Source organism: Apis mellifera, linkage group LG11 (genome assembly GCF_003254395.2).
Source record: "Apis mellifera strain DH4 linkage group LG11, Amel_HAv3.1, whole genome shotgun sequence".
NCBI lineage: Eukaryota > Metazoa > Arthropoda > Insecta > Hymenoptera > Apidae > Apis > Apis mellifera.
Window position 1 is genome coordinate 10,016,802 of NC_037648.1, and position 20,311 is coordinate 10,037,112.

Sequence of the window (20,311 nt, forward strand, 5' to 3'; positions counted from 1 at the left end):
AGATATTTTCTTATAGATATTTAATCCTAGAATTTATTTTATATATTTATATAATTATTATAATTTATAATTTTTTTTATTCCTCTTTAAAAAATTGTACATGATATTTTCATAATATTTCAAATAAAACGAAATTATCGATAAGTAAGTATATCGTAATTTATGGAATGGCAAAAACTATGAAGCGCGTTACATGACATAATTTTTAAAAATTGTATAATCCTTGAATCAACATAGAGCACATTTTTAGATAAATCATAATTAAAAGTCTATATTATCCATATACTTTTATACGTCCAAATATATATAATTTAACATTATTAAGCATGTTCGTTAAAATAAGAAAAGATATGATATATATATATATATATATATATATATATATATATATATAAAATATGTTATCGATTTAGAATTTTCAAAATATTTTTTCAAGATAATATCCAAAGTCAACGTTCTTCGTTGAGAAACTTACAAATTGATAATACTACTATAAATAATAGTACAATAAATAATCGTCTTATTCGTTGCACAAAGATTATTCTTTTCATATATGATCTCAATACAATCTACCATCGAATTTATAACGATGATAGATTATAATAATAGATTAATAAAGTATAAATTATTTATTGCAGGAGATTATTGTTCTTTTAAGGGAGATAAAATAAAATATATTAAGTTTCGATAATAAATTTTAAGATTAAAAATTCTCGTACTCCGGATAAAAAGAAGAAAAAAAAGATTTACGTACAAATAAAATTAGAAGCTTATTCACATTATCCTTTATCTCACAAATTTTCTATGAATTAAATTCTGTATTAACTTGTATAAACTTGATTTCACGTATTTTTATTAGTTTCTTTTTTCTTTTTCCAAAGCAAAATTTCTTACTATTAATCGATTAATCGCATATCGAATCGTTCTCTTATATATTTTTTCAATCGAAACTTCGATAAATCTCGATTCATAAGTAGTAATACCAAACAAGGGATGACGATAGATATTTCTTTTTCTTCTCAAATTGTTGCAAGAAAAACGAAGTGGTATGATTAGATCCCGAATACTTTAAAATATTTGTCTCCGATTGGATTGTTCTCCAGTGACGTTATTGCTTTAAAGACGGTCAAAGGAGAAGGGGAGAAGAAGTTACGGCACAAACTGTCGAAGAAGCACGGCGCATTTAAATGGCCGGTCGTGTGTTGCCGCGGATTCAGTATTATCGTCTTCTCGAAATCGGATACTATTTCATATTTTTCCTTTCGTGCATTACATCCACGATAAACAATCATCCTTCGATTTTTTTTATCAAGTGTCATCTGTATTCTACTCGGAAGATTTTCATTAAGAAAACTGCGAATACGAGGTTAGAAGTGAACGCGCGCGATCCACAAACAATCGTGTTTATATGTATGATTATTCGTTTGCACGACGAATTTTTTTTCATATTTTATCGGTTTTCTCTTAATTGCAAGATGAGATGTGTTACGAATACAAGAAGAATAAATAAGTCTCGATCCTAGATCGATTTTAGTTACGAAGTCAGGAAATTCACTTTCGATTTCTTGAAACACAAAAGTTCGAGAAGACAGTGACAAACAAAGCAATCAATCTCATCATTCACTTCTTAAGTAAGTTTTATTGGATCTTTTTCAATTAATCTTTCCTTTTTTTTTTATTACTTCTTTTTTTAGCGAATGATATTGAAAATGATGAATACTTTTATTTAACGCAATCGAAAAATATTTGGTAATGATAAATTTTTTTAAATGGTGTTACTTTTTTAAATAAAATGTGAATAAATTGTGTTGATTTATTTGGTCTTCTTGAGACACTTTTTTAGATACATACATGCATAAATTTACTTAGAATAAAAAAAACCGGTTCTCATTGGTTATATTTATTACTATGTAGTAGACACGTGTTCAGATGACGGAGAATTTCAATTATCTTATATGCAGTTTGGATATTAAATAATACTGAAATATAATGTTTTGAAGCATTTTTTACGTATTAATGTTTACACTTGAGATGATTTTTTTATTGAAAATTGATAAATGAAGATTTGAATTTAAAATTTTTTGAAATTAAAATTAATATTGAATTTTAATAATAAATTATATTGTTGGCTTGTTTTTTCTGACGAATAATTTCCATAGCTGTATAATTTTCATAATAATGAATTAAAAAAATGAAGAAGGATACATTAATATTAAAAATGAAGAAGGATACAATTAATATTAAAATGCAAGTAAAAATATAGTAATAAAATAAACGTAAACGAAAAAGATTAGGCACAGTTAGATAAGATAGAAAAAGTATTCTTCAATTTTAGTATTTTGTAATCATCAACGAAGTATGTTGATTACATGAAAAAAGGTAAATATTGAATGTTACTGTATCGTGATCGATTCAATTAATTATCTTTATGAGATCTTGCTCTTATACTCGACAAGTTTAATTTGTGTCGTTCTTCTTCGAGGCATGTAAATAATGTCGAAATCACCAACATATGTTTATCTGGTAAGCATCAGGAATTGCTCAAAAACTTGGCCCAAATTGTTTCATGAAAAATTTATCAATAAGTTAATAAAATAAAATATTTTAAGATTCACATTGCATAAAAATTATAAAATTAAAATTGTTAAATATGTAAAGCATTATCATTTAAAAATACATTATTTCTTATTTTTCCCATAATCAAAAAAAAAATTAAAGATTTAAATATCAAATCTAAAGTTCAAAAATAATTATTTTAAAATTTTGTTTTATCATACATTTATAGACAAATAAATGGAATTTAAATACAAAATTATACTAATTAGAATATTTATATTAATTTTAACTTATTTCTTAATATTATCAATCCTAATATTATCAATTTATTATTTTCCTAATATTATTTTTCAAAAGAAAACTTTAGATTATGCATTTAGATATTAAAATCTTTTAATTTTTTAACACTTGAAGTTTTTTTTTATGAATTTAATCAAATCGAAGATTGTACACAAACCAAGTTCAAAATTTAACGGCATCACTGATTGAAGTTCGTTCTGAGTATTATCTAACCTTATGATCTATCGTCCCTCTATAATAGTCTTGCTATCATGATTGCAGCTCTTATTGTTCTTTATATAAATCCTAAATTATTAGCTTATATCAATAATAAATATCACATGAAAGCAATTAATATCATTTAATGTTAAATCAATTGTTTGAACCGTTAATTTTGATATATCGCATAACTAGAATATAGTACTTTTCTTTTATCTATCTTTTCTTTATCTTTTCTTTTTTCTTTTTTTGATAAAATATCATATTACTTCGTTAATTAATTATTAAACAAATAAATTTATAAATTTTTGTAAATTCTACTTGAAACATTTTTTAAAATAAGAAATAATTTTAAAAATAATTGCTTATAATAAAACAGTATATTTCTTATAAAATTAATAAATAATCAATAAGTTTTCTAAATTTTTTTTCATTATTATCAAATTTATAAATGAAACTTAATGAAATATTACACTAATTTGAAGATAATTGTTTTAAGAAATAATTTAAAGATAGAATTCCATATAAAAAGTACAAATATTTTGTCTAATTTTTTATAATATATATATATATAATATTTATCTTTATTGCAGTATTTAGAGCTCGTTATTTGGCTATAGCTAAAGTATTTAAATAAGATGTCGAGACGCACGTGCCATGGAATAGCACATATTAACTTCTATTGTACGCGTTGTTGGATCTCAGTTAAAAAATGAAACGACGACGACACATTGAAATTGCAGCTTATTTGCAAATGAAAGAAAAATTGTCGGTTGTTCGTTTATTATTATTGTTGTACGCGCATCAATCATCAATATTTTCCTTGACGAGGATCGTTTGCAATTAAGATGCTCGGTTTTCTTTTCACAATGGCAAATGGTGTCTCCTGATGATAATTTGTTACTTATCTGGGAAAAAATTCACTATGAGAAAATTATTGTATCTTAATATAATGAAAAATAACGGGAAATAAAAAATAACAAAGAATAGGAAAATTTTTTTAAAGCAAAAACGTAATAGGAATAAATAAGATTTAATACATAGATCTAACAACATTTAGACATAAAAAAATTCGAGCAGTTTGTTCAGTTTTATAACTGACTGACTTTGAAACAAACTCATGATTAAATCTGAAATAGTCTAGATCATCTGCAACAAGATTTATGGATATATGCCAAGTTAACTTGAATCGTAATTGAAGTGAAAAATAACACAAAAAAATAGCGAATAATAATATATATACAATATATGGGATGATAATCATGGGTTTGCATAAGGGAAATTTATATTTACATTTACATTTACAGTAATTATATTATGATATAATGATATTGCTTGTAAAAATGAAAAAAAATTAGTAAAAAATCATTAAGAATAAATGTATTATTTTTTTTTATTTTATTTTTTTTTAATTTATTTCTATAACTTTTGCATATCACACAATATATATTCTTGAAAGTTTAGAAACAAAATAAAACTTCTTTGTATATCTCATTTTATTTACTGTTTTTATATTAATAATAGATTATATTTAATATCGATTATTAAAAATAGAAAACCAGTAATTAAAACTGATTAAAAATTGATGCAACAAAATTATTTGCATATTATGAGCATAAATAGCATATGATTTGTTACATCAGATAATTTATTTCTAATTACATTTGATTCATTATTTTATACCATTAAATATATATATATTTAGATTTTATGATTGAAAATATGCTTCTAATTTTAGAGAATAAAATATGCCTCAGATATCATTATGCACAAGGAAATAATTAATTCGATTCATTTCAATGAAAAAATACATATTTATTATATTTTTTTTTATTTACATTTCAATGTACAACCAACTAATTATAAAGTGCAAAAAAATTTATCATTAACTCGTTTTTTCATTATCATATTTTCATCAATATTTATAAGACAATTTTATTTCAAATAACGAATTTTTTTAAAAAGCAAATAAATATTCTATAAATTATTATAGTTCAATAATTATAAATAAATTTCTTCCTTATGTGTTATTCATTCTTCTTCTTTTTTGTTAATTTTTCATCAGGAATTAATTAAAATGATTATAGTATTATTTTGTAATGTTTCAAACAAATAAAAAAAATTGTAAATTAAATTTTTTTCCAAATATTCTATAAATTCATAATATTGATAATAATAATAACAAATAAATTTATTTTAATATATTAATATGAAAACGTGAACAATTTTATAATTGAAAAAAATATTATAAATTGTAAAATGCTCAAATTCACATTACTCAAACACTTTATTATCAAGTTATCAAGTTTTAATCCATTGCAAAACATACAATTTATATCATTTTATAATTTATAATTTCGTAATAATATTTAATGTAATTTCTTTCTGTTACATCGAGTGAAAGGCAATATTTTCTTTAACGAGATATAACTAAAAATATGTACACAAAATGGAGGCGTCTCTTTATTTACTCCCTTCAATGAGAATATCTGCATCTGCGCAGAAGAATCCTCGGGATTGGAACCAGTTTGATAGGTTGTACCACACAGTTATCCACAATCGCCTTCGAGCGCATACAGATTTTTTACATTTTCAAGGCAATGGTAACAATTTCCAGTTGGGACAGGCCGATTAACATATATCGTATAATTTTGTGGGCAAAGATTGAAACGAGATGGTGAGGCAGCAGGCACGGTCATTCGTGATTTGCATGAAAAACAATGTTGGGATGAATTAATTTGCGAGCGCACGGTTTGAACTACATATCTAACCATATACATACGTTGGGAGCCGGTGATCGGGAGAACCGCGTGACAGAGTTGATTCAGAAGCACGTGATTGCACGGAATGACCGGTTGCATGAGCGAATCATGTGACACGCGTTCTCGTGTAATAATGCTTTTTTTTTTTCTTCTTTTTTTCCTTTCGTTTCACTCCCCTCCCGACCACCGTCTCTATGGTGTTTACCTAACTGATTGGAATTAAAAACGCGATATCGAGCCAATCAGGCATTCCAAGATGCGAAGGTGGATTAATGGATTTACAGATTGCAAAATTCATTCGATATTTTCTTCGACTTTTTTTCAAATGTGAAACTTGATAACTTTCAATTTCTAATCGAGATATCTTCTCTTTCTTTTCTCAAAAAAAAAAAAAAAAAAAAAGAAAAAAGAAATTGAAATAATTGATAAAAATGCGATTTTAGTTTGAATACTAGATAGGTTAGATTTTCTGATGTAATTTTTAAATTTTAATATAAATATTTTCACTTTTATTCAATCTCAAAATTGAATACTTATATTTAATTGGATTTTTTTCTTGTATTTATAGTTTGTTATATAAGTATAATAGTTAATATCATGATAATTGATATATTTTATGAAATATATTTGTATATATTTGTAAAAAAGAAATATTTTTAAAAATATTATTTATTATTTATTATTTATTATTTAATTCTACAGTTGGATATTTGAAAAGGATATTTTAATTATTTGAAAATTATGGAAAATTAAATATGAAATATTTTAAACAATTGGATACTTTTATAATCAACTATATATAATATATGTATACTGAATCTTAATATATTGAATAATCATGTGACTGCCAAGAAATTTATTTGATGTTAAAGCAATCTTGAACCTCGAACTACTTACATACTTTTAAATTATTTGTCATTCCATAAATTAATACCAAATGAATTAAAATTTCACAATGATAAAAATAAAACATATAAACATTGAAAATCAATTTTGATATAAACTTAATATCAAAGACTATCAATTTGTTAAATCTGATCAATTATATTTTTGGGCCATTTTTTTTAATTCAATTGTGATCTTTCATCTTTATTTTAAGTTAGAAGAAAAGAATTTTGATTTTGATAATTTCTAATTTCAATTTTGTACAAAAAAATAAATAATATAAGATTTTATATATATTTATATATATATATATATATATAAATGTATAAAAATTTAATAAGAATAAAATATTCTTATTTGAAAAAATCTTGAGAATAAATAAGAGATAATTGATTTGATTGATTTGTTTGAAGTTTTAAGATATAACGGATATGATGAAAGTGCATAACAAATTCTGCAAACCGAAGGCTTCTAGTATGTTCTGTAATTGATATTCAATATATTGAAGAGATATATCGATTTAATATATTCGATATATTGAATATAAAGCGATGAATTAAAAAATACTTTATCTACTTTATCAGATTTAAAAATAGAAACTGCAAAAAATCAAGCAATTAAATTTTTGATTCATTGAATTCACTTCTATATATAATTATCGCTTGTAATGAAATAAATATTTAAATATGTTTTACAAAAAAAAATTGTGAATTGAAAATAATTTTTTAAATTGTCTTAAATTCAATCTTCAATATTTGCTTATAATTTACGCCAATTAATCATGCGAAATTCTAATTTACATTTCTAAATTTAGTTAGAAGAAAAATAAAACAAGTATTTATAGATTGTATAAATATACTTGTTAACAAATTAATTATATATAATCGATCAAATATTTGCACTCACTTTTTTATTTCTAGAAAATTATATTTTGTATTAAATTTTATATTAATTCTAATATCATTATATCATTTTTTCATTTTGATATTTAGATATTTAATCAAAAAATTGTCTAAGAAAATAGAATTTTATGCTAATTATTTTTTTTCAATTTTTTAGTTCCATAACTCTATCTATTTAAATAGATAAAATTTTTATCATTAATGATGTACATTTATTAAATGGCAAAGTACTAGATATATTATGTAATTATCAGTGAAACATTTCTATCTGCCAAATATTCTCCATAATCAAGAACCTGAGCAAACGAATTATCTTTCGTAATATCATAAATCATAATCCATGTGACAAACATAATTTATCGTTAACTAAGCAGCGTATTCATGTGACTTGAGTTTCGTAATATAACTAATTAAAAAAAAAACACATCGAAGAATTCTTGCAGACGTAAGTTACGTCGTCAGATTATGACTTATCTGAAATCGTAAGTTGATCTACTATTCTCATATTCAATATGTAATAGAATGTAATCTATTTCGCTATTAATAATGTTCACGGTTGCACAGTTTTATTGTTTACGTTCTTACAAGTTATGTTGATCGATATAACTTGATATAACATACATTGGACTAAATAAAGTCCAATAAAAACCCATGAAGCACAAGTGAGAATCGTGTAAGAAATCACGTATGCAAGAATTTTAACGAATTTAGTTGTTTCATGATCTAATTATATATACATATCACCAATGATAATTAAATAAATATATATTAAATAATATATATTGGGTCCTATTCTGATTTATTATTATATTTAATGAAATTTAAATTATATCAAGTTAATCATAAATATTAACTTTTTTTATATTTATAATATTTTCAGAGATATGAAAATTTTAATAAAAGCTCAGAAAATATCATTTAAATCATAAAATATTTAATAATTTGTTTACATTTCAAATTCTTATTTTTTCTTCTTTTTTTATTTTAATATATTGCTCGTTTGAGAAAGATTGTTAAAATTATATTAAATAGATCAAATAGATTAAAATTTATATAGTATTAAAATTTATTATAGATAAGATAATATTTAATTTCTTTGTTATCGAGTTTTTCAAAGAGCTTATTTGTTTTTAAATATGGGATAATCAAATTACATACTTATACAAATTCCATATTAATTTTATTATCTATATTATCATAATATTATAATATATATGTAAGTTAAAATTCAAATTGTTGAAATTTTATTAATTTATAAAAATTTATTTAGTTGTAAGTTTAATGCAATTGTAGTAATTTACATTGAATTTTCAGAATGAACAAACCGAATGGTGCAGGAGATATAAATCAAAAGAATGGTAATGAAGTATACATAAATCATGGTTTGACTGGATCTAGGGATAGCTTGGATATTGATCGTTCGAACAGTTCTCAAATTCTGCATGATTCTTATGAAAGTCATCGAGAAATACAAGGTTCTTCAGATTTTATCCGTAAGCAAATCAGTGCTAAAATGACTAATTCAAATGTTTATTTATATAAAACTACATAAACATATATATAAATTACTTAAATTCTTAATTTTTTTTTATCTGCAATTAAATAATAAATATATGATAATAAATTCTAAAACAAGGAATAAAAAAATGAATAAATTTTCTGTATAATATATTCAATGTATAATAACTAATTGTATTTACATATGTATAACATTATATATATATAACATATTTTAATTATTTCTCTAACATAAATAGTGATCTTGAATTCTGATTAAAAAATAAAAGTCTTCATTCTATTTGGATAATCATAATTGATTAATTTGCTTATATGCTGTTTTAATATAGAATTGTTTACTTGGATAAACAAAAGATATTATTAATTTTATTTTTATTTTCTTCTTTTTCCTTCCTTGCAGTGGTGGAAGAATCTGGAGATTATGGGATGGAACAGAAAGATAGTTTTCTTAATTCCACGATGTATCAGTTGAGGCGACGTTGTAGATCAATTTGTACGAAGAAAACTGTTTATAAAAGAGTGCCAATTTTAAATTGGCTACCCAGATATGATGGTCATGATGCACTCGGTGATCTCGTTGCTGGTGTCACCGTTGGTCTCACTGTAATCCCACAATCATTAGCGTACGCTAATGTAGCAGGTTTACCACCTCAAGTTAGTATAATATTGAACAATGATTCATAAAGAAGCAATTTCAAAACAATTTTATTGCAATATCTATTAACGAGATTTCTTGTCCACTAGTATAGAATAATTAAACAAGATTACTAATAATCAAATTAATGTTTTATAAACAATGTAATATTTTATAGTGAATGATTATGAAAATCGTTCTAACAATTATACTATTATTATATTTCACAGTATGGATTGTACGGTAGCTTTCTAGGATGTTTTATTTATGTTATATTCGGATCTTGTAAAGACACACCGATGGGACCAAGTGCCATCATCTCTCTGCTCACGTATCAAACAGTTGCACGCCTTGATGAACCATTGAAACATGCGATACTTCTCTGTTTCTTGTCTGGAGTAATAGAACTTATAATGGGTATATTTGGTCTCGGTAAATGTCAATAATATTTCGCGATAAAATTACAAAAAGGAATTTATTTTTAAATACAACTTATTAATGATATATTTTTTAGGATTTTTAATCGATTTTGTGTCCGGACCTGTAAGTTCTGGATTTACGTCAGCGGTAGCTCTAATAATTATAACATCACAAGTAAAAGATATACTTGGTATTCCTGCGCAAGGTTCGCAATTTCTTGAAATGTGGAAAAGTCTCGTTGGACATTTACATGAAACTTCAGCTTGGGATGCCGCACTTGGTGTAACTTGTATAGCGCTTCTTTTATTTCTCAGGGTATAGAACAAAGATTATTATAACACTACAACATATATAACACTTTTAACAGAAGTTTTACATATTTTTTTTTATAGCTTTTAGCATCATATACAATTGGTCCTAAAGACGAAGAATTGCAAAGTACAAAATATCGAATATTAAATAAATTCATATGGTTATTTGGTACCTCGCGAAATGCACTTCTAGTAATATTATCTGGTCTTTTGGGATATAGTTTTAGAAAAAAATCACCCTTCAAATTGGTTGGTAAGAGCAATAAATATTAAGATAAACATTTTCAAAATTTTAAATTTTATTAATATATAAATATATTATATATTATATAATTATATAATATATAAATATAATTATTAATTATATTGAATTATTATATCTTCTAATTATTAATAATTATTAATATCTTCTTTTAGGATACATACCAGAAGGTATGCCAAATATACAACCACCACCATTTAGTTATATCAAATACGATAATACAACAGTCACATTTGTCGATATGATTTCAAATTTAGGTAGCGGTATTCTTGTTTTACCGCTTATCTCTTTAATGGAAGATATTGCTATTTGCAAAGCATTCTGTAAGTTAATATTTTTTTTTATTTATTACAAATGTTTTTCATAAAATATTAGTATTATTTTGTTATATGGAAAAAAAGGAAAGGTTTTTATATTTATTTCAGCAACTGGAAAATCAGTTGATGCAACACAAGAATTAATAGCAATTGGAATATCAAATATTGGTAATTCTTTTGTTCAGGCGTTTCCTGGTACAGGATCTCTTAGTAGAAGCGCGGTAAACAATGCTTCTGGAGTAAGAACACCAATGGGAGGCATTTATACTGGTAATAATTATTTTAATTAATCATCTAACTAAATATTTTATAATTTTCAATTAATAATTCATATATTATTTTTTATACGATTATATTTTATTTAAATTTAATATTAATTATGATTTTTATTTTAGGTACTTTAGTAATATTAGCTCTTCTCTTTCTTACTCCATACTTCAGTTATATTCCAAGATGTACATTAGCAGCAATCATTATAGCTGCAGTAATATTTATGGTCGAAGTTAAAGTTGTAAAACCAATGTGGAGAACTAAAAGTAAATTTAGAATTTAAAATTTAAAAAATATATTTTTCAATATTTTTGAAACATTAATATGTGTTTTAATGTATATAATATTATATTTTTATAGAATCAGATTTAATTCCTGGTTTAGGGACATTCATTGCATGTTTATTGCTACAATTAGAAATTGGAATTTTATGTGGTATTGGAATAAATATTTTATTCATTTTATATCATGCTGCAAGACCAAAAATATCTGTGGAAAAACTTATGGTATATATTTTTAATTTTTTCTATATTTTACATTATACAATATTTATTTTAAAAATTTAATTTTATATAAATATTTGTTTCAATTATATTTCTATATTATTTATAGTCTTTTAATTATTTATTAATTGATATTAATGTATCAATTAAATGAAATTATTGTTTCAGTCTCGACATGGTATTCGATATCTTATGTTAACTCCAGATCGATGTTTAATTTTTCCATCTGTTGATTATGTGCGAAATTTAGTAACAAAATATAGTCAAAGAACAGGGAATGTAGCGACACCAGTTGTAATCGATTGTTCTCATATTTATGGAGCAGATTTTACTGCAGCTACAGTAATTGAAACTTTAACAAAAGATTTTGCATCAAGGGGTCAACCACTATTTTTCTATAATTTAAAACCTTCGGTTTATGCTGTATTTGAAGGTGTTGCATCAACTGATTTTGTCGTTTATTATACTCAAGAAGCGTTAGACGATCTTCTAAAAGAAAGAGGATACATAAAGCAAATTAAATAATATACATTATTTATATTTCAAATGAATTAATACAACTTGGATTACCATTATTTTTTTATTAATGATATAATGGTAGTTCTTTTTGTTATATGCAAAGTTGTTAAACAACGTTTCTTAATTATATCATTATTTTTTAATTTGTTTATAGATTTTACGAAAGTATGAAGTATAAGACAAATACTTTTTCAATTTATCATTCATAATCAACAAAAACACATCAAGCATCATTGCATTTTATATTTAAAAATGCATTATATGATTAATGTAATATTTATATTAAATGTACTATAATATAGATATATTTTTAATCAATCATTTTTATGATGCGTTGAAAATAATGCGATTGAAAATAAATTATAATATTTTAATTATTTGTTATTATTGTTGTTATTACAACAAAGATGCAGTATTAATGTAAACGCATTAATGTTACTGAATAAAAATTGTTAACAGATATAATTATAGTATTTTTATATGATTATTTATCTATATTCTAAGTATATATATAAATATAGAATAATTTTTTTATTACTATCGAAAAATAATTTATTTATCATATATTCAAATTTTTACTTCATACATATATATATATAATAAAAAGTAGTAATTAGATTATACATATTATCAAATACTTTTGAATATATTTATATTTTGTTTGTGATCACGTGTTGAGAAATAAACAAAGAGAACAAATAAAATAAGACAAGGACAGAGAAGGATAAAAATATTGAAATCAGCGCCATCTTCAGAGTGCCGCAAATGAAACTCAGATAGAAAGAATAAAAAATAATAAGAGAAAGATAGAGATAGGTTAAGAATTAACTGTCAATGCCATCTCTTGAGTTTCAAAGAAATTTCTTTAAAAATAAGGTAAAGTAGAGTAAGAATTGACTATCAACGCCATCTTTTGAATATTTTTGAAAAAATATTTATTAATTATATTAAAAGATGGCGCTAACATTCAATTCTTATTCTTTTTATCCTATTTTTAAAGAAATATCTTTGATAATCAAGAGATGGCATTGATATAATTAATTCTTATTCTTTTATCCTTTCTTTAATACTCAAGAGATGGCATTGACAGCTAATTCTTAACCTATCTCTATCTTTCTCTTATTATTTTCTATTCTTTCTATCTAAGTTTCATTTGTGGCACAAATTTCAGTATTTTTACCTTTCTCTATCTTTGTCTTATTATTTGTTTTCTTTGTTTATATTAATTTGATAATAAAACAACTTGATTTTGTAATAAACAAATAAAATATCAAAATACTTTCATTATTTTAGTTTCAAAATTAAAATGTATAAATATTACAAATATATTATTTTTGAATTCTAATAATTTTATTTTAAATATAAAATAATTTAATGAAAATATAATCTACAGTATATTAATTTTAACCATTAATTTATATTTTATTTTTTATGTTCATTGGGATTAATTTATGAATTAATATTGCATTGAGATAATTAATTTGAGATAAATCAATTTCAAAATAAATTATAAAAATCTGAAGAATATTTGTTCTATTTTTTTAATTATAATTTTTTATTGAAATTTAATTATTATTAATTGCAATCTTGTTCTAACTTTAAAAATAACTTTATTCTAACTTTAAATAACTTTGATAGGAAAATTTTATTTTTTTTTTTTCAAATTCAAGATTATTTTATGTTATAATATTTTTATCATAAAAAGAAATCTTATTTTTCAAATTTATAACAAGTTGCAATGTAATGTATGTTTACATATTGATTATTTTATTGCATAATAAGTCTTCATAATATATTTAATACTAATTTCCAAAGTTCATGTTTCAAATAATTTCATGTTTCAAATTTTAAAAAAAAGTCAATAAATCAATATTCAACTATATTGTATATATTATATAAGAGAAATTATTTATAATTTATTAAATTATTTATAATTTAAATTAATATATATAAAAATTATTTAATATATACAAAAATTTATTATTTATTTTATATTATCATAAAAAAAAATAAATATTTAAAAAAGAAATATACAAATTGCTATTATTATATTATTTCTTTTTTAAATATTTTTTTTCACTCACGATGATTATGCATAAAGATAAGAATAATATTTTTACGATAAGGATAAATCAAAGTTTGAAAAATGAGTTAAATAATAGATTTAATAAATAATTTTTAATAATTCTATTTTATCTATTACGAAATAATATTAGAGATAGAGATAAAAATAAAAAATAGAGAGATAATAAATAAAAACATAAATTATATAAATAAGAATTAGAGAAAAATATAACATATATATATGTATATATATATATATACATATCTAAGTTGTATATATATATATATACATATATATGTATGTATGCATTATGCTATAAAACAGAGTATATTATCTTTTTAATTTTAAAATAACGTACTTATATAAGTATGTGATACTTCTATTGGTCTTCAGTTCTTCGAGAATATCAGAAGCATTAACTTATTAAATTATGGCAATGCAAAATTCATTATTTATGCCAATCATTTTTTCGATTGCCTTTTTTGTAATAATCTTGATTTTATATTTAAAGTATACTCGCACTTACTGGCTAAGAAGAGGTGTTCCTACAGTACCTGGTCACTGGTTATTCGGTAACATAAAAAAGATATTAGATCTAAAAAAACCTCCTGCCTACGTAATAAGTGATATATATCAAAAATGTTCGGAAAATGATGACATTCTTGGAATTTATATATTTTTCAAACCATTCTTATTGATAAAAGATCCAGCAATAATTAAACAAATCTTAATTAAAGATTTCAATTATTTTCCGGATCGCAATTTTACGATTCAATCATTTTACGACGAAATTGGAAATAAAAGCCTTTTTACATTGAAGAATCCCCAATGGAAATATTTAAGGTAATTAGATTTAAAAATCATTATCGAAATAATATTTATTAAAAGATATCAAATAATTAATTTTATTAATAGATGCTTTTATTATTATTTTTATTATTATTATAGGACTAAATTATCACCGATATTCAGTAGTGCAAAAGTGAAAAAACTGTTCCATTTAATGGTTGAAGCTGCCAATTCGATGAATAAATATTTAGATGATGAATTTTCAAACGATACGAAAACAAAAACTATTATGATAAAAGATGTTACTTTAAAATATACCACTAATGTTATATCTTCTGTTGCTTTTGGAATTCAAGTAAATTCATTCAATCCCAAAACAATACAATTTTATGAAGAAGGTATTTGTTAAAAAATGTTCGAAAGATTATATTATATATATATATGTGTATATGTGATGATTTTATCTCATTATATTTTTTTGTTTTCTTAAAAGCTCAAAAAGGACTCAAAACGACATTTTCTCGCAGCATGCAATTATGTATTTCATTTTTCTTTCCAAAACTTTCGCCATATTTGAATACTAGAATGTTAGGATCTTCGACAAATTTCTTTCGTAAAGTATTCTGGAATTCCATGGATAACAGAGAAATAACTAAAACTAAACGAGAAGATTTAATTGATTCTTTAATGGAATTGAAAAATGCCAAACAAGATAAAGATTTCAGTTAGCACGATAAGTATTCGATTAACTATTCAAATATTTGATATTATTTATTTAAAAAATTATAATTATTATATGTAGAATTCGAAGGTGATGCATTGTTGAGTCAATCAGCAATTTTCTTTATTGCTGGACGCGAAACAAGTATATCAATTATATGTCTCACGCTTTATGAATTAGCTAAACATCCAGAAATTCAAAAACGAACACGAGAGGAGATTAATGAGAAATTAAAGGAACATGGAATGACTTATGAAGGTGTTCAAAGCATGAAGTATCTGCATCAAGTTGTATCAGAAATTCTACGAATTTATCCTCCGACTCCAATTATCGATCGAGTTGCCGTGGCGGATTACAAGGTGAGCCAAGAATTAAGATGTCAAGAATTGATATTAACTATTTTATATATATATATATATATTTTAAGAAATTAATTTTTAAAAATTTATTCCAAATTTATATGAAATATTTTTGTAACTTTCTTTAAAATTTTTCTTATGTATTATTTTTTTATAAAACGAAATAAGTTTCAGAATGAAAATTCATGGCATTAATAGATTTTCTTTCTCATATGTATATCCATAGAAATACGTTTTCTTTCTTCTCCAGTTACTTTAAATTTATATTTAATTTGTTTCATTTTATAATTATTCTTTTCCTTGCACAATATAATAAATAATGCATGAATTTGAATAATAAATAAAAGATTCATGAAAAAGAACGTAAATATTTTTTTTCACTATTAAAAGGCTATTAGAATCTATTTACATTTGAATATTATTTACAAAAAATACATGTCTGCAATTTTCATTCGTTATATAACGTTCATTTAACAAATTAGTAATATTTTTTATTTTTTTTTATCGAATTAATAAAATTAATAAAATTTTATATTAAATAATTCTTTTGATTAATTTACAAAAAATTAATATTTCTTTTCAATATTTGATTTAAAATAGCAATAAAACAATTATTTTTCTTAGAATAACAATTATTTTATATTTCTTAGATACCAGGAACTGATATAGTCATAGAAAAAGGAACATCAGTTTTCATAGTTCTAACTGCACTTCACAATGATCCAAAATATCATCCAGATCCTCTCCGTTTTAATCCTGATAGATTCAGTGATGAAAATAAAGAAAATATCAAACCATTTACATATATACCATTTGGAGAGGGACCAAGAATTTGCATTGGTAAATTGATACTTACTTTAAAATTATTACAATGTTAATATTTATTATTATTATATTTATTATAAATTATAAATTTATTAAATTTACTAATATTTATTACAATGAAATATTTATTATAGGAGCTCGAATTGGTCAATTGCAATCTATTATTGGTTTGATTACTATAATTAAAAATTATGAAATTTCATTAAATTCTAAATGCAAAGGTGATCTTGATGTTCGTAATATTTTTATAACACCAATAAATGACTTTAGTTTAAATTTAACAAAAATATAAATAATTTTTATATTTTATATTTTAATTTTTCTTTACAAATAAAATGTTTAATTTATAATTTAATAACATTTATAATAAAAATATTATAAAATATATATTTATAATAACATTTTATAATAAAAATATTGTATTACATAACGCAAAAATGAATAAAATTTTACAATAATAATAGTACAATATTTAATCAATATATAGAATATTTAATCCACTTTTAAAAAAATACAAAATTTCCTACATGTTGTATTGACATTTCTTTGAACTGAAATCAAAGAAGAAATACACCAACATATATAATACATATGTTTTATAAATATTTTGTTTATGTATCGTATATTATGTATATTATAATCAAATTTACTCATAATTTAAAACAAATAATGTCAAATTATGGTATAAAAAGACATATATAAAATATTTCTAACAAATAAACGATAAATAATACATATTTGGAAGAGAAAAGAAAAAAGAGAGTGTATATAAAAATAATAGAAGAGAATGATAAAGTAACGCAAAAGGAAGAATTGATAAAAGAAAAAGAAAGAGGAAGTAATAAAAAAAGAAAGAAAGAGAAATCGATAAAGAAGCGTAATATATAATTTTCGAAATATATAATTCTTATTCATTATAGATGAAGTAATTTTAATAATTCTTCTATGACTATGAATAATCATAGATTAGATAAGATCTTATAAAATAATTTTTGATTAGTTTTTTTAATTAATCTTTGAAAAATAATTTTTTTATTGTCGATATATAAAAAATTTCAGTATTTTTAAAAGAAATGATTAATATGATTAATTAAAAACTATTTACAAATTTACTTTGCTATCGGTAACAATATGCGATCATTTTATTTTTACAATAACGCTAGTTAAATGTTAGTCGTATTTTTAAAATATGGAAAAAATCGATTATGATTTCGATGATAATATTGTAAAATATTATAAAATACTGTATTAAAATTGTATTTTTGTTATATCATAAAGGGACAAATATAAGAAAAATTTGAAAGTAACAAATATTTGTTTTAAATATTTTATTATTAAATCAAATAAGAATATTTTTATTCATTTTCTTGAGAACGTAACCTTGCACTGGCATTAGTTACTCTTATTGAAAGTTGTTGAGCACGTTCAACAATGGATTTACGTTTTTTACTGCTCACACCATGAGCAATTTCAGCACAAAATTTTCTGTTTTGCATCATTAAAACTTCCAGTTCCTGTAAATCAAAGAAAATAAATTTGTTATTTGTTATAATTATTAAAAATAAGTTAATTTATCATAAAAAAAATATTCTTTACAGAGAAATAAATAAAATAGATATCTTTTATAATAAAAAAAAAAGAAAAAAATCTATATTATATAAAAATATATTATTTTAGAAAATAAGAATGCATAATCTTTTACCAATTTTATTAATATTAATTTATAATTATAATTTTATAATATATATTATAATTTTTAATAATATATAATTTTTTATTAATTATTAAAATTATTTAACTTTACTTACCTTGACATTATGTACCAAAACTTTTCTAAAACCAGTTGGCAACATATGACGAGTTTTTTTGTTACTTCCATAACCAATATTGGGCATCAAATATTGTCCCTTAAAACGTCTACGAACTCTGTTATCAATACCTTTAGGTTTACGCCAGTTTCTCTGAAAATTTATTTTATCATATTTATATGTATAACAAATTAATATCTTCGAAATTAAAAAGTTTTTTAAATGTTAAAAGTTCATATGTTAAAAATTCAATAATAATGAATAATATAATGAATAATAAATAATATAATATACCTTTAATTTACTGTAACGATCACTCTGGTGACGAATGAACTTTTTTGTTCTTTTTTTCACAATTGTAGGCCTGTATACTGGACGAATAGCCATTTTTATAAGAAATTACAAGACTGAAATTAAAAATACAAATATAACCTAGATTACACATATTTGTTAATCATAAAACAATAATAGTAAATTATTTTAAAAGAAAAATATAATATATTTAATTACTCTTTATTTATCTATATTAAACTAATACATATATGTTTTATATTACATAGATGATTTTCATTTAGTTTTTGGATTTTCTATAATTCACGTACCGTCTTTTATTACACACCGAATGAAAAAGGTTATGTTCAACATGAACTAATAATATGTATAGTAATACCACAGATAGAACGTTATGGGAAGTTAAAAATAAAGATGCAAAGAAAATCTAGTAACATATAAGAAGAAACTAAGATCTGTTTTATAAAACAAGTTACTAAATGAAAATAAACCATATCATTTAATAAATGACTTTTGCTATTGGTTATCGAATTGTTCAGAATTAGTTTATTGATTTTGCTATATTCTTTTGCATATTTTTATATTATGATTGAACTAAATTGATTTATTTTTATATAAATGAATTGTATTTTTAATTTTTAAGAAATTTTTTGTCAAATTGAATTCATATTTTTTTTTTATTTTTAAATTTTATTATTTTAATAATACATTTTTAAATAGAAAATATTAAATATTAAATATTAAAATTGGAATCATTATTAGATTTTATAATTTTATTTATGTACAATAATATTTCAATAAGCACACTATATAATATTTATTAAGATTACTTAGTCTATCTTTATATTTATAATATATATATAATATATAAAAATATCTAATAAATAATTACAAATTTTTTAAATTGTTTTAGTTATTGTTATGTGAAACAATTTTATTCTCAAATACTAATTTGTATTTCTTATACAATAAAATCAAAACTTTATTTTATAAAAATAAAAAATATATATAAATTATAATATTATATATATATATATAATATTTTATAATATATAAATATTATTTATTCTTCATAATAATACAAAATTAAATATTA

At 22.1% G+C, this 20,311-nt stretch overlaps 3 protein-coding genes across 10 annotated transcripts; 2 read left to right on the plus strand and 1 right to left on the minus strand.

Annotated features, from left to right (window-relative positions):
* Nucleotides 1-969: 969 nt before the first annotated feature.
* Nucleotides 970-12,819, plus strand: LOC413816 (sodium-independent sulfate anion transporter). 5 transcript variants are annotated; one of them, XM_006564384.2, is made up of 11 exons: nt 970-1,631; nt 8,918-9,078; nt 9,522-9,775; nt 9,986-10,187; nt 10,270-10,490; nt 10,568-10,739; nt 10,904-11,071; nt 11,174-11,335; nt 11,461-11,601; nt 11,696-11,841; nt 12,007-12,819. In XM_006564384.2, the coding sequence occupies exons 2-11, from the start codon at nt 8,919-8,921 to the stop codon at nt 12,361-12,363; spliced, it is 1,983 nt and encodes a 660-aa protein (XP_006564447.1). In that variant the 5' UTR covers nt 970-1,631; nt 8,918; the 3' UTR covers nt 12,364-12,819. The 5 variants fall into 5 exon arrangements, with proteins under 5 accessions (XP_006564447.1, XP_006564445.1, XP_006564446.1 ...); XM_006564382.3 differs by having other exon boundaries at nt 8,918-9,096; nt 12,007-12,363; XM_006564383.3 differs by lacking the exon at nt 970-1,631 and adding an exon at nt 5,598-5,731 and having other exon boundaries at nt 8,918-9,096; nt 12,007-12,363.
* A 1,980-nt stretch (nt 12,820-14,799) lies between these two features.
* LOC551560 (cytochrome P450 6k1) lies at nt 14,800-17,408 on the plus strand. The gene is made up of 6 exons (XM_006564436.3): nt 14,800-15,265; nt 15,371-15,609; nt 15,705-15,935; nt 16,014-16,291; nt 16,942-17,131; nt 17,251-17,408. The coding sequence occupies exons 1-6, from the start codon at nt 14,853-14,855 to the stop codon at nt 17,406-17,408; spliced, it is 1,509 nt and encodes a 502-aa protein (XP_006564499.3). The 5' UTR covers nt 14,800-14,852.
* A 1,021-nt stretch (nt 17,409-18,429) lies between these two features.
* RpL32 (ribosomal protein L32) lies at nt 18,430-19,681 on the minus strand. Of its 4 annotated transcripts, none has more exons than XM_006564315.3 (4): nt 19,527-19,681; nt 19,219-19,331; nt 18,925-19,077; nt 18,430-18,630 (listed from the first exon to the last, which is right to left on the minus strand). In XM_006564315.3, the coding sequence occupies exons 2-4, from the start codon at nt 19,309-19,311 to the stop codon at nt 18,472-18,474; spliced, it is 405 nt and encodes a 134-aa protein (XP_006564378.1). In that variant the 5' UTR covers nt 19,312-19,331; nt 19,527-19,681; the 3' UTR covers nt 18,430-18,471.
* Between the last annotated feature and the right edge of the window lie 630 nt (nt 19,682-20,311).